This window comes from Rhineura floridana, chromosome 11, assembly GCF_030035675.1.
Source record: "Rhineura floridana isolate rRhiFlo1 chromosome 11, rRhiFlo1.hap2, whole genome shotgun sequence".
NCBI lineage: Eukaryota > Metazoa > Chordata > Lepidosauria > Squamata > Rhineuridae > Rhineura > Rhineura floridana.
In genome coordinates, this window is record NC_084490.1 from 9,193,223 (window position 1) to 9,213,611 (window position 20,389).

Below are 20,389 nucleotides of genomic sequence, written 5' to 3' on the forward strand. Positions count from 1 at the left end.
CTCTTCTCATGTAACGGGACACCTTCCAAGAAGATAGGGACTAAGCTAGAATATGCTGTGCCTGGGGGAGGTAGGAACAGCACAGGGAGCGCTCAAGATTAGAACGCTCTAAATGCAAAGACAATGGAGTCGCTGACAAGTGTTGCTAACAAGCAATAAGGGAGGGGCTATGTGTGAGGAGGATTTGGAGCCATATATCAATGTAATCTGTATAGCTATGCTTTCAGACCAGGATTCTGGCGTTAGCCGAATACTTCGTCTCTCTTTTGCAAAAGATGTTTGGTAATCAATAAAGGTGTTGTTTTATATCTCTGGTTTCTCATCTGGTGATTACTGAAGCTTCCTCCAGATGTAAAGAGCCTTTTGGCGTAACAAAAGGAGGTGAGTCATCCACAGAGAAGACTCTTTTCAGTAGCTAATACTCTCCCCTTTATGTTTATTGGCTACTAGGGATGTCTGTTGTTATGGGAGAAGGCATTAACAAGGATCTCATTCTCAACCCCACAGCAAAAAAAGGGGTGGTGGTTGTGACTATCATGAAGGGACCCTGCACTTGTGAATTTGCCACTACGCTACTGCTCACAATAAGTGGCACCCTTATTAATGTTGTGGCCAGAGCTTGGAAAAGTTACTTTTTTGAACTACAGCTCCCATCAGCCTAATCCAGTGGCCATGTTGCCTAGGGCTGATGGGAGTTGTAGTTCAAAAAAGTAACTTTTCCAAGCTCTGGTTGTGGCACCCTTTGGAATTCCCTCCCTTTAAACAGTAGACAGGCACCATCTCTGTCAACTTTTCGGCACCTACTGAAGACCATCTTCTTTCAACAAGCCTTGTAAGTCGAGGCCTTATCCCAGGCTGCGTCTGTTTTGGAAGTGCTTTTAAAGATGTATTTAAATATTTTTTTAAGGAGATGTTTTTAAGATGTTTTATTTTTAAGATGTTTTAAGATGTTTTAAGTGTTTGTCCCTTGTTTGCTGCCCTGGGCTCCTTCTGGGAGGAGGGGCAGGATATAATAGTAATAGTAATATTGAGCTTGATCATTAATATCCCAATTTTCCAAAATGAGAAAACTGAGTCTTTGTTGAATCCAAAGAGAGATTGGACCTTCCTGAACCTGCACCTGCACTTCACTGACCTCTTCTAATACTCACAGGCAAATTTGAGAAAGAGTGAGAAGCGTCCCTGGGGAAACTCAGTGCCTTGAGAATTGTTTCCCCACATTAAGGCCCCATCTGTACTTCACCTTTAAAGCACTATCATGCTACTTTAAATGGTCACGGCTTCCCTCAAAGAATCCTGGGAACTGTAGTTTGTTAAGGGTGCTCAAAGTTGTTAGGAGAGACCCCCATTATTCTCAAAGCTACAATTTCCACAGTTGCTTTAACAAGCAATCCCTCTTCCCAGGGAACTCTGGGAATGGTAGCTCTGTGAGGAGAATAGGGGTCTTCTAAGAAGTCTCTGCAAACTATAGTAATATATAGTCTATAACAAACTATAGTTCCCAGGATTCTTTGGGGGGGAAAGCCATGACTGCTTAAAATGGCGTGATACAGCTTCAAATGTGGATGGAGCCTTAGTTCTGCACCACAGCCTGTTAAATGCCGGTGCGTTTTTCCCTCTGCATGAGGAATCTTCTGGTATTCAGCTCGGGGTACCACAACAAGATGTAACACTTGGGGAGAAACATCCCACAGAGCAAGGCTGAATTGGAGGCTAGGATAGCAAAGGCCTCTGTAGCTGCGGCATACCATGCTCTCGATGTGAGATAGGCCGGGACAAATGCCAGCCACACCCCAAGGCACCCCAGTAAGCTGAAACATATCAGCCAGGCCTCATTGAAGGCATCGGGGAGATTCCGCGCCAAGAAAGCCCCCATCAAGCTGAGTCCTGCCAGCAGGCCCAGATAGGCCAACATGCCCCAGAATGCAACGGGCGAGCCTTCGTCACAAAAGAGGGTGATGGCGTGTGGAATGGTGTGCGAGTCTCTCCTGAGGGAGGGAGGGGAGGCCGCTAGCCACGTGGCGCACAGCAGGAGTTGGGGTAGGCAGCCCAGCAGGACTACAGCACGGGGCATCCGGGGGCCAAGCCACAGCCTCATGTGGTCGCCGGGGCTGGTGGCCCTGAAGGCTGCCACCACCACCAGCGTCTTGGCCAGGATGCAGGAGAGGCAGAGGGCAAAGGTCAGCCCAAAGGCAACTTGGCCCAACAAGCAGGCCCTGGGTGTGGGCCGTCCAAGAAACAGCAGGCAGCCGAAGAAGCTGAGGGCCAGCCCTACCAGTAGGAGGTAGCTGAGCTCCCGGCTGTTGGCCCGAACCAGCGGGGTCTCTTGGTGGGCAACGAAAACGGCGAGGATCAAGACGGGCAGGAAGGAGCCGCAGATGGAGGCAGTGGCCAGGCTGGCCCCTAGAGGTTCATGAAAGGGAAGAAAGAGCTCCTTTTTAGGTATACACTGCATCTGCCCTTCACCAGGCCATTGGTCTTCTGGGCACCTCGAGCAGACAGAAGAATCTGGAAGCAAAGACAGAGGCAGTGAGCATCTCATCACTACCGTACACCAATGGTTCCCAAAGTTTTTTTAACCCACAGACCACTTGAAATTTCTAAGGGTGTTGGCGGACCACTTAATGATTTTTCTGCCGGTTGTAATGTGCAGGGCTAGGTGCTGTATGGTTTTGAATTGTATTTTTGTTGCTTTTATTTCTAATATTGTAGTTTATTGTGTTACACTCCATAGAAATATGTATATTTAATGTGGGCATGCCACACACCACCTGAATGAATTTCAAGGACCACAGTTTGGGAACCCCTGAACTACACCAACCAACCAGCCTCCCCACACCCTCCAACCCCCCCCCCCAAAAAAAAACTTAAGGTGTGCTTCTACAGGATCTTGGGTTCATCTTCATTCTGAGATCCCAATCCAGATTTTCTGGAAGGAAACTGGTGTGGGTGGCCCCCTAAGCAGATTCTGTATTGGGGCTGGGGAAGGAGGTCGCTTGTTTAAGCATGTTTTTTGGAAGAAAACTGGTGCAGGATCCCTGTGTAAATTGGAAGAACATTCTGGGTTGAGGTGTGAGGTGTGGCAGCTTCACCCCATCCCCAAAGCAAAAGTGGCCAGTTTAAGCATTGTTATTTTTTTGCAAAGCATGAAAAACAAAACACATAGTTTGAGGCTTGGATGGTTTCAACAGAGGATTTGGAGAGTTCATGGAGGATCAATCTATCCATGGCTATTAGATGGAGCCTCCATGTCCAGAGGCAGTGTACCTCTGAATACCAGTTGGTGGAAGGAATAGCTGTGAAAAGCAATTTACTCCAAGATTTCTTGGAGGCATCTGATTGTCTCCTGTGGGATAAAGGATACTGGACTAGAAGGACCTTCAATCTGATCCACAAGTGCTGTTCTTAATATTATTGTGAACTGAATTGTAATCCTGTGATAGAGGTGAGGTCCAAGGGCCACATTTGTTTGTGGGCAACCTTCTGGGAGGGCATGCCAGTGGTGGGCAGAGCCAGAGCCAAAGTGGGCAGGGCAAAAGTCGTGACTCTGACCTTTATACAATAGGCTACATTCTAGCCACAGAGGTTTCTACACGCACATGCACATACACCCTTGATGATTGTAAAGTAATACTAAATTTAAAAAGGAGTGTCTCCAAACACGCGCTGAGGAGTGCTTTGTAACTGGGAGATGATGGTGATATATTTTATACAGTACATTTGTTAGGGAACACAAACTTGAATCAAGCAAGGGTTAATCAGGGTACAGTCCAGGGACTGGCTTCTAATGCCATCATAGAATGTTAGCTTCAGGTGCCTTTCTACATTGCAGACCTAAAGAGGTTTAGGGCTACAATCCCATACCAATTTTAGGGAGAGTAAGCCCCATTTTTAACGCACTGGGACTTATGTCTGGGTTGTCTTGCCTAGGAGTACTATTGTGCTCACACCCTGCTTGTGGGCTTCCCATGGTCATCTGCTGGACTAGATGGGCCTTTAGTCTGTCCTAGCAGGATTCTTCTTAACAGTCTGTGGCACAAGTGGGCCCTGGTACATCCCAAGAAATCTACTGATTTTTGCATTTGAGACCAGTGAGACAGTGCTGGGGCAAAATATTTCAACAACAACAAAGCCCCCCAGCATATTTAGGGGCCAAACTACATGTTTGCTAGATCTGTAGCTGCATATCTCATTTAGCCCTTAAGTATCCATCCAAAATTGTCTTTCTGAAACGTGAAAAGAGCCTGGGACATGAAATAGCTCAAGAAACTTATTTTTGCCATCGAGTGCTTTTTTTTTGTCCCAGCCAATGAAAAGTATTATTTAAAAAAAAAAAAATCACCCATGAGGTTATTCAACCAAAAATTGATCCAGGGAAGCAGACTTGAGTACCTTGTAGCTGACTCAACACGCACGTGAATCCAGTTTTTAGACATTTTACTTTTTGAGATATGATGGAGTTTGGCTTGGGGTAGTGGCCCCATCAACCCTTTGTGTTAGTTCCTTTGCAATTTACATTCATTGCTCCACACACAACTGCCATATGGTCCCCAAGAAGATTGTCCAGAAGGGAATGCGGCCCTCAAAATGGAAAACACTCCTCATCCCTGGCCTAGACTTTCTAACTACAGTCAGCCATCTGATTAACAACAACTACTACAAGGGATTTGGCAACACTCTCTTCACAGTACTCTTGTATGCATTTTACTACAGGACTTACTCTCTAACCTGGCAGTAATGGCCACCATCATAGAAGGTTTTAAAAGAGGGTTAGACAGATTCATGGAAGATAAGGCTATCGATGGTTACTAGCCATGATGGCTATGCTCTGCCTTCATAGTCAGAGGCAGCATGCTTCTGAACACCAGTTGCTGGAAACCACAGGAGGAGAGATTGCTCTTGATCTCAGGTCCTGCTTGTGGGCTTCCCATGGGCAAGTGGTTGGCCGCTGTGAGAACTGGCCTGATCCAGCAGGCTCTTCTTATGTTCTTAACTGTAGTTCTGTGAGGGCGCCACTGTTACATGAACATAAGAACATAAGAAGAGCCTGCTGGATCAGGCCAGTGGCCCATCTAGTCCAGCATCCTGTTCTCACAGTGGCCAACCAGGTGCCTGGGGGAAGCCCGCAAGCAGGACCCGAGTGCAAGAACACTCTCCCCTCCTGAGGCTTCCGGCAACTGGTTTTCAGAAGCATGCTGCCTCTGACTAGGGTGGCAGAGCACAGCCATCATGGCTAGTAGCCATTGATAGCCCTGTCCTCCATGAATTTGTCTAATCTTCTTTTAAAGCCGTCCAAGCTGGGGGCCATTACTGCATCTTGTGGGAGCAAATTCCATAGTTTAACTATGCGCTGAGTAAAGAAGTACTTCCTTTTGTCTGTCCTGAATCTTCCAACATTCAGCTTCTTTGAATGTCCACGAGTTCTAGTATTATGAGAGAGGGAGAAGAACTTTTCTCTATCCACTTTCTCAATGCCATGCATAATTTTATACACTTCTATCATGTCTCCTCTGACCCGCCTTTTCTCTAAACTAAAAAGCCCCAAATGCTGCAACCTTTCCTCGTAAGGGAGTCGCTCCATCCCCTTGATCATTCTGGTTGCCCTCTTCTGAACCTTTTCCAACTCTATAATATCCTTTTTGAGATGAGGCGACCAGAACTGTACACAGTATTCCAAATGCGGCCGCACCATAGATTTATACAACGGCATTATGATATCGGCTGTTTTATTTTCAATACCTTTCCTAATTATCGCTAGCATGGAATTTGCCTTTTTCACAGCTGCCGCACACTGGGTCGACATTTTCATTGTGCTGTCCACTACAACCCCGAGGTCTCTCTCCTGGTTGGTCACCGCCAGTTCAGACCCCATGAGCGTATATGTGAAATTAAGATTTTTTGCTCCAATATGCATAATTTTACACTTGTTTATATTGAATTGCATTTGCCATTTTTCTGCCCATTCACTCAGTTTGGAGAGATCTTTTTGGAGCTCTTCGCAATCCCTTTTTGTTTTAACAACCCTGAACAATTTAGTGTCATCAGCAAACTTGGCCACTTCACTGCTCACTCCTAATTCTAGGTCATTAATGAACAAGCTGAAATGTACAGGTCCCAATACATGTAACACCACAGATCATTCTCAGCACCTTCTCCAGACTACACCTTTGTCAGGAGGAGTCTTTGAGGAAAGTCACCACAACAGTTAAACACAGACATTTGTAGTATAGATCATCCATGCTGGGGATCCCACGCACCGGTCTGGTTTGAAATCTCCCCCTTGGCACATGGTATACAGTTGAAGCAGCAAGTAGCCTCGCCAGAGCGGTGGGATCTGCGGTAGCCCATGGAGCAGCTCGGTGTACAGACTGAGATGGGGATCTGATCAAGACAAAAGAGGAAGGTTCATCTGGCTCTTGGCATTTCTTGTTAACCAGGTCAACGTTTACCTGCATTACGTCAATTAAAATTAATATGAATGGCATGGCACATACAGAAAGGTTGGCAAAGGCTGTTTTAACAATTGGTAGTATTTTTTACTGCCAAGATGGGGAGAAAGGTGTGGGATTTTCTGCCTCAGATGCCAAAAAAACCTGACCAGCCTTCAGTACTATGCATCTTGATCAGGGAACTGTGGAAGGCGGGGGGGGGGATGGGACAGCACCATTTTCCATCCCAGTTCAGGCAGCAAAATGTCTTGGGCTGGGCCAGCTGAAGCAGATCCTAGCACCCAGAGCCCTTGTTGCTCTTAGCCCAAAGGGATATGGACATATCAAGCCTTTAGGACTCTCATCCATGGTAGGGATACTTGTCTTTAAGGGAGGGCTGATGCAAACCTCCCCCCACTAAGAGCTACTCACTGCCCAGAGGACCTTAGTGAGAAAACTCAGGACCTCCGCAACCTTCTCAGGGTGGTATCCAACTAACACATCCCAACTAGCTCAAGGATTTCCACTTGTGAAATGGAACTCCCCTCCTCCTGTCTGTGGTATATGGTGTGTAAAGGGTTAAAGGAGATTGATTGCAACCAAGATAGAAACAAAACTCAAAGGGATCTTGATAGGCTGGAGCACTGGGCTGAAAAAAACAGAATGAAATTTAACAGGGATAAATGCAAAGTTCTAAACCTAGGAAAAAGAAACCACATGCACAGTTATAAGGTGGAGGATACTTGGCTCAGCAATACTGCATGCAAGAAGGATCTTGGGATTGCTGTTGATCACAAGCTGAATATGAGCCCACAGTGTGATATGGCTGCAAAAAAGGCAAATGCTATTTTAGGCAGCATGAACAGAAGTATAGTTTCCAAATCACTTGAAGCATTGGTTCCTCTCTATTCAGCGCTGATTAGGCCTTATCTTGAGTACTGTGTCCAGTTCTGGACACTACACTTTAAGAAGGATGCAGACAAACTGGAATGGGTTCAGAGGAGGGCAACAAGGATGATCAGGGGACTAGAAACAAAGCCCTATGAGGAGAGACTGAAAGAACTGGGCATGTTTAGCCTTCAGCAGAGAAGACTGAGGGGAGATGGTACTTCAATTACTTGAAAGGTTGTCACACAGAGGAGAGCCAGGATCTCTCCCTGATTGTCCCAGAGTGCAGGACACAGAAGAATGGGCGCAAGTTACAGGAAGCCAGATTTTGACTAAACATCAGAAAAAACTTGTTAGAGCGGTACAATGATGGAAACTATTATCTTGAGAGGTGGTGGGCTCTCCAACACTGGAGGCATTCAAGAGGCAGTTGGATAGCCAGCTGTTGGGTATGCTTTAAGTTGGATTCCTGCATTGAGCAAGGGGGTTGGACTCAATGGCCTTATAGGCCCCTTCCAACTCCACGATGCTATGATTCATTGCCCCTGCTGTAATTCAGTACATGGGATTCATATTTTGTATGTGTGTGTATAAGTGTGTTTCAGCTAGGGATGGAAAGATCTGCTAGTTTTGGTTGTCTCCATTTCTCGTTTTTTAGTTCTTCACATTTCTGCAGCAATGTGCAATTTTTTAAAAAAATCCTCATTAAAATCCTCCAGCACATGAATGAGAATTTCTCCTAATAAACACATTTTATTGGCAGTTTTAGCTAATATACACATTTTTGCAAGCCATTTTTCATCTTATAATGCATTTTGCATGTTATTTTCACTCATTTATTCATTTTTATTATCACTTTCCCCTAAGATGTGCATTTTTAAAACATTGCTTGATTGGCACACTGCATCGCAAAATTCAAGTAAGTTCAAATTTCAAAGGATGGCTGGCTGTGTTTAAGTTGTCACATTGTTTCAGAAAGGGCAAATTTGATTGATTAGGCTTGAAATGCAAACTGAATTGAATTTCTCCCCCACCCCTAGTTTCAGCCCTCTACCCATTCCGTTTTGTGTTTAATTCCTGTTTAATAAGACAACGGTTGTGTTGTTCTCCTGAAGTCATATTTGGCACATGGTCAACAGGAATGTGTGTAACTGTGCGAGAACAGATGCAGAAGGACCCACTTAAGAATTTTACACTGCCCTCCACCTTCCTCTTTCAACAAGCCTGTTAAGTAGAGACCTTATCCCAGTCTGCATTTGTGTTGGAATTGCTTTTTAAAGATGTTTTTAAAGCTTTTTTTAAAAAAATGTTTTTAAAGCTTTTTTAAAAGATGTTTTTAAAAATGTGTTGTTTTAATATGTTTTTAAGGATGTTTTGTTGCAATATATTTTAAAGTCTGTTTTTATGATTTTTTTTTAGTGCTTTTGTTTGCCGCCCTGGGCTGCTGCTGGAAGTGTGGGATATAAATCTAATAAATAAACAAATAAATCTGCTCTGGAGGGTTGGGGAAACCCTCAGAACAGATTTAGGGGGCATGCAGGGGGATGGGAAAAGTCCTATTGCGCAAAAAGAAACCCTCACGCTGAGAGGACTTAGTGCTAGTTTGGATACAACCTCTTGCTTTTCTGTATGCTCTCTCTTACCTTTTAAGAAACAGCAGACACTCTGCAGGCCAGCTGTAGCAAAGTTCCCAGGTGCATCTCAGGGCTCTGGTGCACAGGAACATAGAAAGCTGTCTGGTGCTGGCGTCAGGCCATGGGTCAATCTAGCTCAGTACTGTCCACACTGACTGGCAGTGGCCTTCCTGCGTTTCAGACAGGGGACGTTCCCAGCTCTACCTGGAGATACCAGGAATTGAACTAGGACCTTGTGCCTGAAAAGCAGATGATCTACCAGAGCTTGGAAAAGTTACTTTTTTAGAACTACAACTCCCATCAGCCCCAGCCAGTATGGCCACTGGACTGGGCTGATGGGAGTTGTAGTTTTAAAAAAGTAACTTTTCCAAGCTCTGAATCTAACACTGAGCTGTGGCTCTTCCCTCCTGTGCGGTGCCGTGCCTAGTCCTCCTCACATAGGAATTCTCCCCTGGGGAGAGTGAATGAGGGGGTTTACATCTGTGCTGTAGGTATGCCCTTTGAGGATAACTGTGTCCTTCTCTTACCTCTATGCTCCCTCCGGTCCACATGATGGCGCTGTCATTCACCTTCAGGTCTTCGCCTTGGGAAGGGCTGAACACAATCTGCCCCACGCGCACAACGTTGATATTGTCTGCGGAGGGGATGCGTGTGTTGAGGATGTCAAAGAGGGCCGGGGGGTCGCCGTGTTGGTCAAAGGAAACTTCCTCGCGCACTTTGTTCTGGAAATGGACTTTCCTCAGGTACTGAAGCAGCTGGAAGTGGCGTGGGGAGAAAAGTGATGGGCGCTAGATCTGTACCACACATAAATGTGCATAGGATGGGTTAACGGGAGAAAGCTTAGGCTTTCTGCTTGACTGAGTATACTGCCCTAGATTGGATATTTTATTTTATCTATTTATTTAAAATATTTCTATCCCGCCCTTCTACCCCACAATAGGGCACTCAGGACAGCTTACAATAAATCGCACACATGCATAATAAAATTATACACAATAGAAACACAAAACATTACAGTACATTAAAATACAGAAAGTAATTGGCCAAATTTCGTTGCTAGCTACTGGGAACTGAATTGCTGTGATGTCTTCCGAACTGGAGTTTGTGAAGGGTGCTGAGAGTTGTTAGGAGACCCCTATGCCCCTCACAGAGCTACAGTTTTCAGAGTTCCCTGGGCAGAGGGATTGATCGTTAAACCCCTCTGTCAACTTTAGCTCTGTAAGGGAAATAGGAGTCTCCTAACAACTCTCAGCACCTTTACCAGACTACAGTTCCCAGGATTCTTTGGGGGAAGCCATGACTATTTAAAGTGGTATGATACTGCTTTAAATGTATGGTGCAGATGTGGCCTTTCTCACAAACAGCACTATTTCCATTTCACAGCAATCCCACCCAATACTATGTTAATACGTCTCACTGACCACTATGGCCAAATTTAACGTAATTTCTGTTATAATTATTGTTGCTATTATTACATGATTTCATAGCACGTATTCAATCCTGCTTGGTTTAGGTGTGTGAGCTCTTGCGTCCCGAAACCCTGCAGAAAGCAGAATTGAACTCCCTGTACACCAGCTGATGTGCGGGGAGTTCAGTCCTGCTCAGTTTGGGTGCTCCAGCCAATTCCCTGTCAGAAATTGGCTGACGCATCCAAACACCGCAGATGCACAGGGAGTTCAATCCTGCATCGTTCAGGTGTGCAATTGTTCCTCCCCGGGAAGTCTTTTGCAAGCCCAAGCCCTGAAATTGAGATGCAAAAGAACATTAAAAATACATCACTAATGGCATATCATTTGAGGACTTAAAAAATAAACCAACGATGACGATGTGAGCAAATACCATTTGCATTTGTGTGCTTGAATTTCGGTTTTGGGGCACAAAGAAACATGCAAAAACAACTTCATTTCCCTAATTTTTTTCTTTTCTTTTTGCCATATTGCCAAGAGGTGTAATGTGGCCTGCTAATGAAAGTAATGTTATATTTAGCGTATTGAAATGGTTTTTGTGTTTGGTGTGACATTTGTTATTGTTTTATTACTGTTATATTATTTTATTATGAAATTGTTTTTTTAATTGTTGTTTGCTTTTGTTGTAAGCCACTTCGAGCACATTTTTTCATTTTTTGTTTGTAAGTCGCTTTGAGTTCCATTTTGGGGAAAAAGCAACTAATAGATATCATTAATGATAATAACAACAGTCATTGCCTTTCAGCCTAACCCACCTGTGAGGATAAAATGACCCTCTTGGAGAAAATGTGGGATAAAAATGAAATCATAAGACAAATAAAATAAAAACACGTGGAAGGCAAGCCAGGAGAGGGAGTGGCAGCGGAGAAATTCTGAGTCTTTAGATGTGGTGGCGAGCCAGAATGGGGAAGAAGCGTGGAAGATTATACTTTGAGAGAACGTGAGGGAGAAAGACTTGGGTGAAGCATATTTGTCTTGGTTGGCTTATGTGTGTGTGCTTATGAAGGTCTTATGGTATTCTTGACACCCATAAAAGAGGCTAAGGACTTATCACATCTCCTTTGCAACAGGAGACAGATGTGGGGCTCTGAGGTTTTTTCAGTGATTAACAGCGGTGCCTGGTGCTGGCGGAAGGCAGTGTGCCCAAAAGTGGGCACAGTCAGAACCAATGACAGAAAGAGCCAACTAATTTTAGTTTTGCCCCCATCCTCCTCCCCGCTGAGAGGAAGCTGGCAGTCAGTGCCACATCCCTTGTACCGGTTGCAAGAAAGAAGGCAGACAGGTGGATGCTGGCTGAGGGAAGACTGAACTTGGTGGGGCAGAGCCCCAATTTGCCCCAGTGGACTAGCCTCCACTCTTGGTTAACCCTCCTTCCCCTTTCGGGGGATAGAACCTGATAAATCAAAACCACTTCTGGAGGGTACCACCTTGGCCATCCCACAAGCAAACACATCAACATACCATTGGAGTCAGATATTACCTGCCAAGGCTTGAACCCAGGAGTTCCCACTTGAGCCCTGTATGCAAAGGTCCTCTTCCGCCCTCTTGGCTCACCTTGTGCCATGTTATGCAGGGCGTGGGCAATGGCGTAGACAGCATTGTGGACGTTGAAGGACAAGCCGAAACCCATCATATTGATGAAGGGGTTGGTGCCGTCCCGCAAGCTCTCATTCCCCGTGCAGCGATTGCAGCCATTTGCCAACTCCACAGAGCTTGTGTTCCACCAGCAATTGAAGATTTTGCTCCAGAACTCCTGGATGAAAATGTCTTCCGGGGAACTAGAAGGGTGGAGCTGGACTATGAAGTCCCGAAGGCCTGGGACTTGCTCTTTGCGAGATGCGATGGACAGCGAACCGTTAAACATCAGCAAGGCTTTCTGGTTCCTGAAGATGGTGATGTGGCTCATGGCTTCAGAGCAGAGCCACACCCTCCCTGACATCCCCTGACGGTACAGCTGCATCAGCAGAGGTTGAGCCTCAAACCCACAGAAGGTGACAATGACGTGGGCACGAGATTCTGTAACCACTTTAGCGGCGTTCATGATGTCAGGCATGTTCGGCGATGCAGGGAGCAGTTGTGAGAAGGCAATGCACACCCCCTTCCTGGCAAACTCCTCTTGCACAATCTCAATGCCTTGCTTCCCGTATTCAGAGTCTGACGTGACCAGGCCAACCCACGTCCAGGCAAAGTGGACCACTAACCGAGCCAGGCCAAGGGCCTGGAGCCTGTTGCTGGGGATGGTGCGGAAGAAAGACAGGAACTGAGACCTGTCACTTGTCACTGGGCCAGTGGCAAAGTAACTGATCTGGGTGCAAGAGGAGAAATCATCCATCCATTAAACCAAACATGTCTACAAATATCGTGCCTTTTGCTTCCATGCTCAGAATCAGATGGATATCCTACAATGTTTCATAGTTGGCACTTTTTTTGGTTGCTGTTCTCGTGGTTGTTTTTGTATTGCTGCATGTTTCCTAGTTCCCCAAGCAGGGAGAAACTCAAGGGGCAGCTCAACCTGGGTGCGGCTTAGTAACATAGCCCTGCCCTGTGCCAACCTGTCCCTTTAAGATGGCCCAGTTTCTTTGACCTTCCCTCAGATATAAGTGGAGAATTCACATCTCTGCTTCAATAAAATAAGGGCCTCTCCAGACATCCTTTTTACTGTACATTCACAATGATTTGTTAATAGGGCTGGCCCCAGACATGCCGGGGCCGTTGGGCACAAGCCTGCCACAGGCCCCGGTGCTCCCCTTCTGTGATTCGTGGCAGGATCACTGCCGCAGATCGCACGCACGCCATTCCCTTACTTAACCTACCTTTCTCAGCTGTTCTGCAGTTGCACACACAGCGCTGCCCTTAACAAAGATGGCGATCGAGGTTTCCCTAAGGGGCTGAAGCCTCTGCTGCCTTGTTGGCTCATGGCAGGGATGTGCACGCGCAGCACACATGTGTGCCATTAGTCAAGTTGGCGGCAGAGGCTTCAGCCCCTTAGGGAAACCTCAGCCGCCATCTTTATTAAGGGCAGCGCTGCATGTGCAACCGCAGAACAAGGTAGGTTAAGCAAGGGAATGGCGGAGCCCCGAAGCTCTCGCCGTGTGATCCGTGGCAGCAATCCTGCTGCGAATTGTGGAAGGGGAGGGGCCCTGTAGCCCCAGGGGGCCTCAGCCAGTGCCCCACCTGGCCGCCCTTTGGAACCGGCCCTGGTTATGGATTTTAAAATTATGCTTAAATCAGGGTGAATGCTGAATAAAAAGGTCAGAGGATCCCCTTATTCTGAAATAACAGCCCTGTCCTCTGCTGACTTAAAAACCATGAGCGTTTTTTAAATATGGCTTAGTAATATACTAGAAAAATGTAACATGTTCAGGACAGGTAGCTAGCCATCTTAGTCCATTGGAATAAAAGCAGCCTTGCGTTATCATTTATATATCTCCAGGTATCCACCAATTCTAAATGTCCCATCAGTTCAAAGCAAATCTTCGGTAATTTACCCTGTGTCTCTTTGATATTTTTTTCAGAAAGCCTATCAAGTTTTGGTGAGATTACCCCATTCCAATCACCCATAACGCACCAATGGTCATATGAAAACTCTGACAATTTTTCCATAAGTCCTGTGTAAAACCTTGTTTTATCTTCATTGGGGGCATAGATACCCACTATCAAAATGTTTGTACCCTGTAGAGTAATTTCGACCCCCACAAATCTACCACTATCATCCAGTAATACCAATTTAGGAAGCAATTGTGGGTTAATGTAGAGAACAACTCCATTTTTTTTTTTTGGTCCAGCCGAAATAAATTCTTCACCCAAATTTTTACAAATCAAATATTTGGAATCTTTCTTCTTAATATGAGTTTCTTGTAAACAAATGATATCCAATTTTAATTTTTTCAAATAATGAAACACTTTCTTTCTCTTCTGCGCCGTATTGGCTCCATTTATATTCCAAGTTAGATATTTGTAATCCATCTTTAAGAGTGTATTTTAAAATGTGCCTGATGCTCCTTTTAATCCATCATCTTCCTTCCCTTTCTCTGCATATTTTGTTGACTTTGTTCCCCAGGAATTATATCCATATCTTTGAGTTTATCTTCATCCATATCTTTTGAAGCTTTTCTCAAGAAGTCCCTTGCTTTTTGAACAGTATTCAATCTATATTTCTGTTGTCTGAATGTAAAGATCACTCCTTCTGGAACATCCCATCTAAATTGAATTTTGCGTTGCTTAAGTTTCTCTGTAAAGAAAGCATATTCTTTTCTCTTACGTAAAAGTCTAATAGGAATTTCTTTCATCACCAGTATTTCCTTACCATCAATTTTAAAGGAATTTACTTATTTTTCAGAAAGACACAAAACATTCTCGAGGATTGATATGATTTGGATGTCTAAAATTTTAGCGAAGGACACTTTTAAAATGGATATATTACCAAAAACTTTTTCGGATCATAACTCTGTGATATTAACTTTAAAAAAGAAAAATCTTGGATTTAGATGGAGACTAAATGAATCTTTATTACAGAATGACAAAGTAGTACAAGAATGTAAGAAGAAATTAAAAGAGTTTTTTGAACATAATTTACATAAAGGAACAAGTGAAAATATCGTTTGGGATACAAGTAAGGCATTTATGAGGGGATATCTTATTAAATGTAACTCTGAATTAAAAAAAAAGAAACAACAGAAAATGCAATTAATCTTGGAAGAAATAAAACAAAAAGAGGAAGAATTGAAAAAGAATCCAACTAAAGTTTCTATTGTAAATCAAATCAAAATGTTACAGAAGCAAGTATCAATGCTGACAGAGAAATTGAAAGAAAACTAAATTTTGCTAAACAAAGGACTTTTGAATTTGCAAATAAACCTGGGAAATGGTTAGCATATAAATTAAGAAAAGAACGCCAAAAAAATATCATTTTAAAGATACAAGAAGGAGATGAGACGTTGACAGATAATGTAAAAATTAAAAATATTTTTCATCAATATTATTCAACATTGTACAAATGTCAGGAAATTCCATCTGAAAAAATAGAAGAGTATATATCTAAACAGAATTTGCCTAGAATTACAGACTTTCAGAGACAAGCTATTAATGGTCCTATTACGTCAAGAGAGATATCTGAAGCTATAAACAAAATTAAATTAGGAAAGGCACCAGGACCAGATGGGTTATCTGCAATGTATTATAAATGTTTGGAGGAAGAACTCTTACTACCTTTACAGTCTACAATGAATCTTATTCTGCAAGAGGGAAAGATACCGGATAGTTGGAAAAATGCTAATATAACATTAATACCTAAAGAGGAGCAAGATTTAACTAAAACAAAAAATTATCGACCAATATCTCTATTGAATAATGACTATAAAATTTTTACAATGATCTTGGCAGAAAGATTGAAAATAATATTGCAACAATTTATTCAGGAAGATCAATCAGGGTTTTTACCTAAAAGACAATTACGTGACAACGTCAGGAATGTCTTGAATGTCTTGGAATATTTAGAACAACGAAATGATAAACAAGCAGCTTTGATTTTTTTAGATGCTGAAAAAGCATTTGATAATTTGAATTGGAAATTTATGTTTCAGGTTTTGGAGCAAATGGATTTTGGAGACAATTTTATAAAATGGATTAGATCGATTTATACATCTCAGAAGGCTCAGATAATTGTTAACGGAGATTTAACGGATTCATGTGAAATACAAAAGGGTACAAGACAAGGATGTCCTTTATCTCCCCTTTTATTTATTTTGGTCTTAGAAGTGCTGCTTAGAGATATAAGGCAAGATAAAAGAATTTCGGGATTAAAGATAAAAAAAGAAGAATATAAATTGAGAGCATTTGCTGATGATTTGATAATTGTACTAGAAAATCCTTTGGAAGGAATTAATGTATTGATGGACAAATTAAAAGAATTTGGACCGTTAGCAGGATTTAAGATCAACAATCAAAAAACAAAGATGTTGGTGAAAAATTTAACTTTAAGGGAACAGAAAGAGTTAATGGACAAGACAGATTTTACAATAGAGAAAAAGTTGAAATATTTAGGTATCATTATGACAAATAAAAATTCAAAGTTGTTTCATAATAATTATGAAAAATTATGGACAGAGATTAAGAAAGACTTGCTAAGATGGGATAAACTACAATTGTCATTAATGGGTAGAATATCTGTGATAAAAATGAATGTATTACCGAGAATGATGTTTTTGTTTCAAACAATACCTGTAATATCCTCTGATTTACCTTTTAAACAATGGCAAAAAGATATCTCTAAATTTGTATGGCAAGGAAAAAAACCAAGAGTTAAATTTAAACTACTACAAGATGCCAAAGAAAGAGGAGGACTGGGATTACCAAATCTGAGACTTTATTTTGCTGCCTGCTGTCTAGTCTGGATAAAGGAATGGATTTTATTGAGGAATAAAAGACTATTGGATTTGGAGGGCCATAATTTGAAGTGGGGATGGCATGGATATCTATGGTATGACAAAGTAAAAGTAAATGTAGACTTTAACAATCATTTTATAAGACGTCCTCTGTTGAAAATATGGAATAGATATAAACCAAGGTTTTATTCGAAAATACCATTATGTGTCTCAAGTCAAGAAGCGTTTTATAGAAGAGAAATGGCTGGAAAAGAGAAATGGTTAACTTATCAAGAACTATTAGAAAATGTACATGGAGAATATACAATGAAAGAGAGAGAACAACTGACAAAGGAAGGATACAGTTTTCAATGGTTTGCCTATTTACAATTGTTAGAAAGATATAAAATGGACAAGAAAATGTATGGGTTTGAAATAAGTAAATCTGATTTTGAAATAGGATTGTGTACAAATGATGAAAATATAATTGCGAAAATGTATAAACTCTTATTGAAAATGGATATGGAGGAAGAACAAGTAAAAGAGTGTATGGTAAAGTGGGCAAAAAATTTTGGTCATAACATACAAATGGATCAATGGGAAAATATGTGGAAAAAAGGTTTGAAATTTACACTATGCTATAATCTTAAAGAAAATTTTTATAAAATGATGTACCGTTGGTACATGACTCCAGAAAAGTTGTCAAAAATGTATAGTAATGTTTCTAATGTTTGTTGGAAATGTAAACAACAAGAAGGATCATTTTATCATATGTGGTGGTTATGTAAAAAGGCAAAATCATTTTGGGCACAGATAGGTAGGAAGATGCAAAAAATTCTAAAGATAAATATTCAGTCAAAACCAGAATTTTTTTTATTGGGTTTTATGGATAAACAAATAGAAAAGAAATATGGAAGAATAATATTATATATGATTACGGCAGCAAGATTATTATATGCACAAAAGTGGAAAATGGAATCAACACCAACAATGGAAGAATGGTTATTGAAATTAATGGACTTAGTAGAAATGGATAAATTGACATGTTTACTTAGAGAAAAATCGACAGATACATTTCTTAAGGAATGGAAACCTCTCTTAGACTTTTTGTTGAAAGATCAAAATAAAATGATGATACTGGGATTTGACGATTAATTAAGACAGCCTATGGAGAAAAGGGACTCTGTATGTATACATTAAGGGACAGGTTTGATGTATATTATATACTTATAGCTGATCTGCGACAAATCGGAAGTCAACTATTTTATTTTCATTTTTTGTTGATGTATTGTTATGTTTTTTTGACTTTGTTTTGTTTGTTTTTGGAAAAATTTGAATAAAAAATATTAAAAAAAAAAAAAGGAATAAAAGCAGCCTTGCAATATGTTCTCAGCAGCTGCAATGTGTGAAAGGCCAGGCTGTGCACTGTGCTTATGGAGAACTTAATGGGCATGCATTTATGTACAAAGATGTGATATAGTCAAGATGCATCACCCACTATTGGGGGGGGGAGGAATTCAATTCAGTTTGCATTTAAAGGCAAACCTCCCTAGTTTGCTCAAACTGAAACACAGCCATTCTTCAAATATTGCACTTCTCCAGCCAAGGAATGTGTACAAAATGCATATATTGGGGCAAAATATGCACCAAAAATGCATATATTCATGAAAGTAACATACAAAAATGCTTTACATTAGAGGAAATGGCTTTGCAACAATGTGTATCTTAGGCAAAATTTATTTATTTATTAGATTTATATCCCACCCTTTCTCCCAGTAGGAGTCCAGGGCGGTAAACAAAAGCACTAAAAACACTTTAACACATCATTAAAAACAGACTTTAAAATATATTAAAACAAAACAACCATTAAAAACTTATTAAAACAAAACATCATTAAAAACATTTTTAAAGCTTTAAAAACATCTATTTTTTTTTTTTAAAAAAGGTTTAAAAACATACTAAAAAGCAATTCCAACACAGAAGCAGACTGGAATAAGGTCTCTACTTAAAGGGCTTGTTGAAAGAGGGAGGTCTTTAGTAGGCACTGAAAAGATAACAGAGATGGTGCCTGTCTAATATTTCAGGGAAGGGAATTCCAAAGGGTAGGCTCCACTGCACTAAAGGTCTGTTTCCTATGTTGTGCGGAATGGACTTCCTGATAAGATGGTATCTGCAGGACTCGGAGGCCTTCACCTGCAGAGCTCAGTGATTGACTGGGTATATAAGGGGTAAGACAATCTTTCAGGTATCCTGGTCCCAAGCTGTATAGGGCTTTGTACACCAAGACTAGAACCTTGAACTTGGCCCGGTAGCAAATGGGCAGCCAATGCAATTCTTTCAGCAGCAGGGTGACATGTTGGCAATACCCTGCTGCACTGAGCAGTCTCGCCACTGCATTCTGCAGCTTCCGGACCAACCTCAAGGGTAGCCCCACATAGAGTGCATTGCAGTAATCCAGCCTGGAGGTTACCAGTGCGTGGACAACAGTGGTCAGCCTATCCTGGTTCAGAAACGGCCACAGCTGTCTTACCAGCCGAAGCTGGAAAAAGCCACTCCTAGCCCCTCAAGTCACCTGGGCCTCTAGCGACAAAGATGGATCCAGGAGCACCCCCAAACTATGGACCTGCTCTTTCAGAGAGAGTATGACCCCATCCAGAGCAGGTAACTGACTAATTATCTGAACTCCGGAGCCACCAACAGCCTCTCCGTCTGTTTGTTTTGCATAGAATTGCATAGGGAAATGTAGATATTAGGAGAAATTTGCACCCAAATGTTGATGAATTTTCATGAGGACATGAAAAACAAATAAACCTCAAGCTGATGTGGAAATGTGGAGAACTGAAATTCTGGAAAAAGGGAATTCTGGGAAAAGCTTCCAAGAAGGGCTTGATGAAAAACCTAAGACAATACTCTCTGTTATTCAGAGATAGACTGCTTCTGGACAGAGAAGGTCCATCTCGGCCATTATGGTGATGACTTTTTGTATCTGCCTTTTAGGACTGTGATATGAAAGGCTCTTGTTCCTTTTTCTTTTTTTAAACAGCATTCCAATCTTCATGTTTTCATTTAATTAAATCTTTTGTTCACCTTGGCAAGAAATCTAGAAGAGCAAATTTGTTTGTCCTGTGCAAATATCATCCTCTGAGTTTGGATCCTGATGTAGCCAAAAGGGCACAATCCACGCACAAAAGGGAGGTATCAGCAGGCTTGCAAAAGCCTCAGCATTTGCGAAAGTACAAAAAACTTTTTTAGAGGAAACACTGAGCAAACTCAGTGGGCACAGAATGCTGACTAACTTGTGGTAGGAAGAGGCATAGAAAACTAGGGAGTAGGAGTGGAAGAGGGCATGGCTGGCTGGCTGGCACAGCGAACACTTCACACTGCAACATTTTGTTGCAGATCCCACTGTTTCATGATGACAGTTTATCAGTTCAGATTCCATGCTAAGCCTCCTACAAAAAATGGGACTGACAGTGCTGGAAATAAAAGTCTCTAGGATTAAACAGTTATTCATATTGGGAGAGACTTTAATATAAGTGGGAGTGCCTGTATACAGATTGGGGCCTAGTCAAGGCAGAATGACACAAGCCATTTAAAAAGGAAATAAGAAA

At 42.1% G+C, this 20,389-nt stretch overlaps 1 protein-coding gene across 1 annotated transcript; it reads right to left on the reverse strand.

The window, feature by feature from the left end:
• Positions 1 to 1,594: 1,594 nt before the first annotated feature.
• On the reverse strand, positions 1,595 to 12,748 carry LOC133366963 (extracellular calcium-sensing receptor-like). Its single transcript, XM_061590525.1, has 4 exons — positions 11,897 to 12,748; positions 9,478 to 9,705; positions 6,258 to 6,381; positions 1,595 to 2,403 (listed from the first exon to the last, which is right to left on the reverse strand). The coding sequence occupies exons 1-4, from the start codon at positions 12,746 to 12,748 to the stop codon at positions 1,595 to 1,597; spliced, it is 2,013 nt and encodes a 670-aa protein (XP_061446509.1).
• Between the last annotated feature and the right edge of the window lie 7,641 nt (positions 12,749 to 20,389).

What these genes read in the sequence shown, in the direction of transcription:
- LOC133366963 (XM_061590525.1), bottom strand. Translation starts at nt 12,748, where the DNA reads ATGGATGATTTCTCCTCTTGCACCCAGATCAGTTACTTTGCCACTGGC. An exon ending in CTGGGTTCAAGCCTTGGCAG is followed by an intron (nt 9,706 to 11,896) that starts GTAATATCTGAC and finishes CGCCACTTCCAG; the next exon opens with CTGCTTCAGTACCTGAGGAA. An exon ending in GGAGATTTCAAACCAGACCG is followed by an intron (nt 2,404 to 6,257) that starts GTGCGTGGGATC and finishes ATGAACCTCTAG; the next exon opens with GGGCCAGCCTGGCCACTGCC.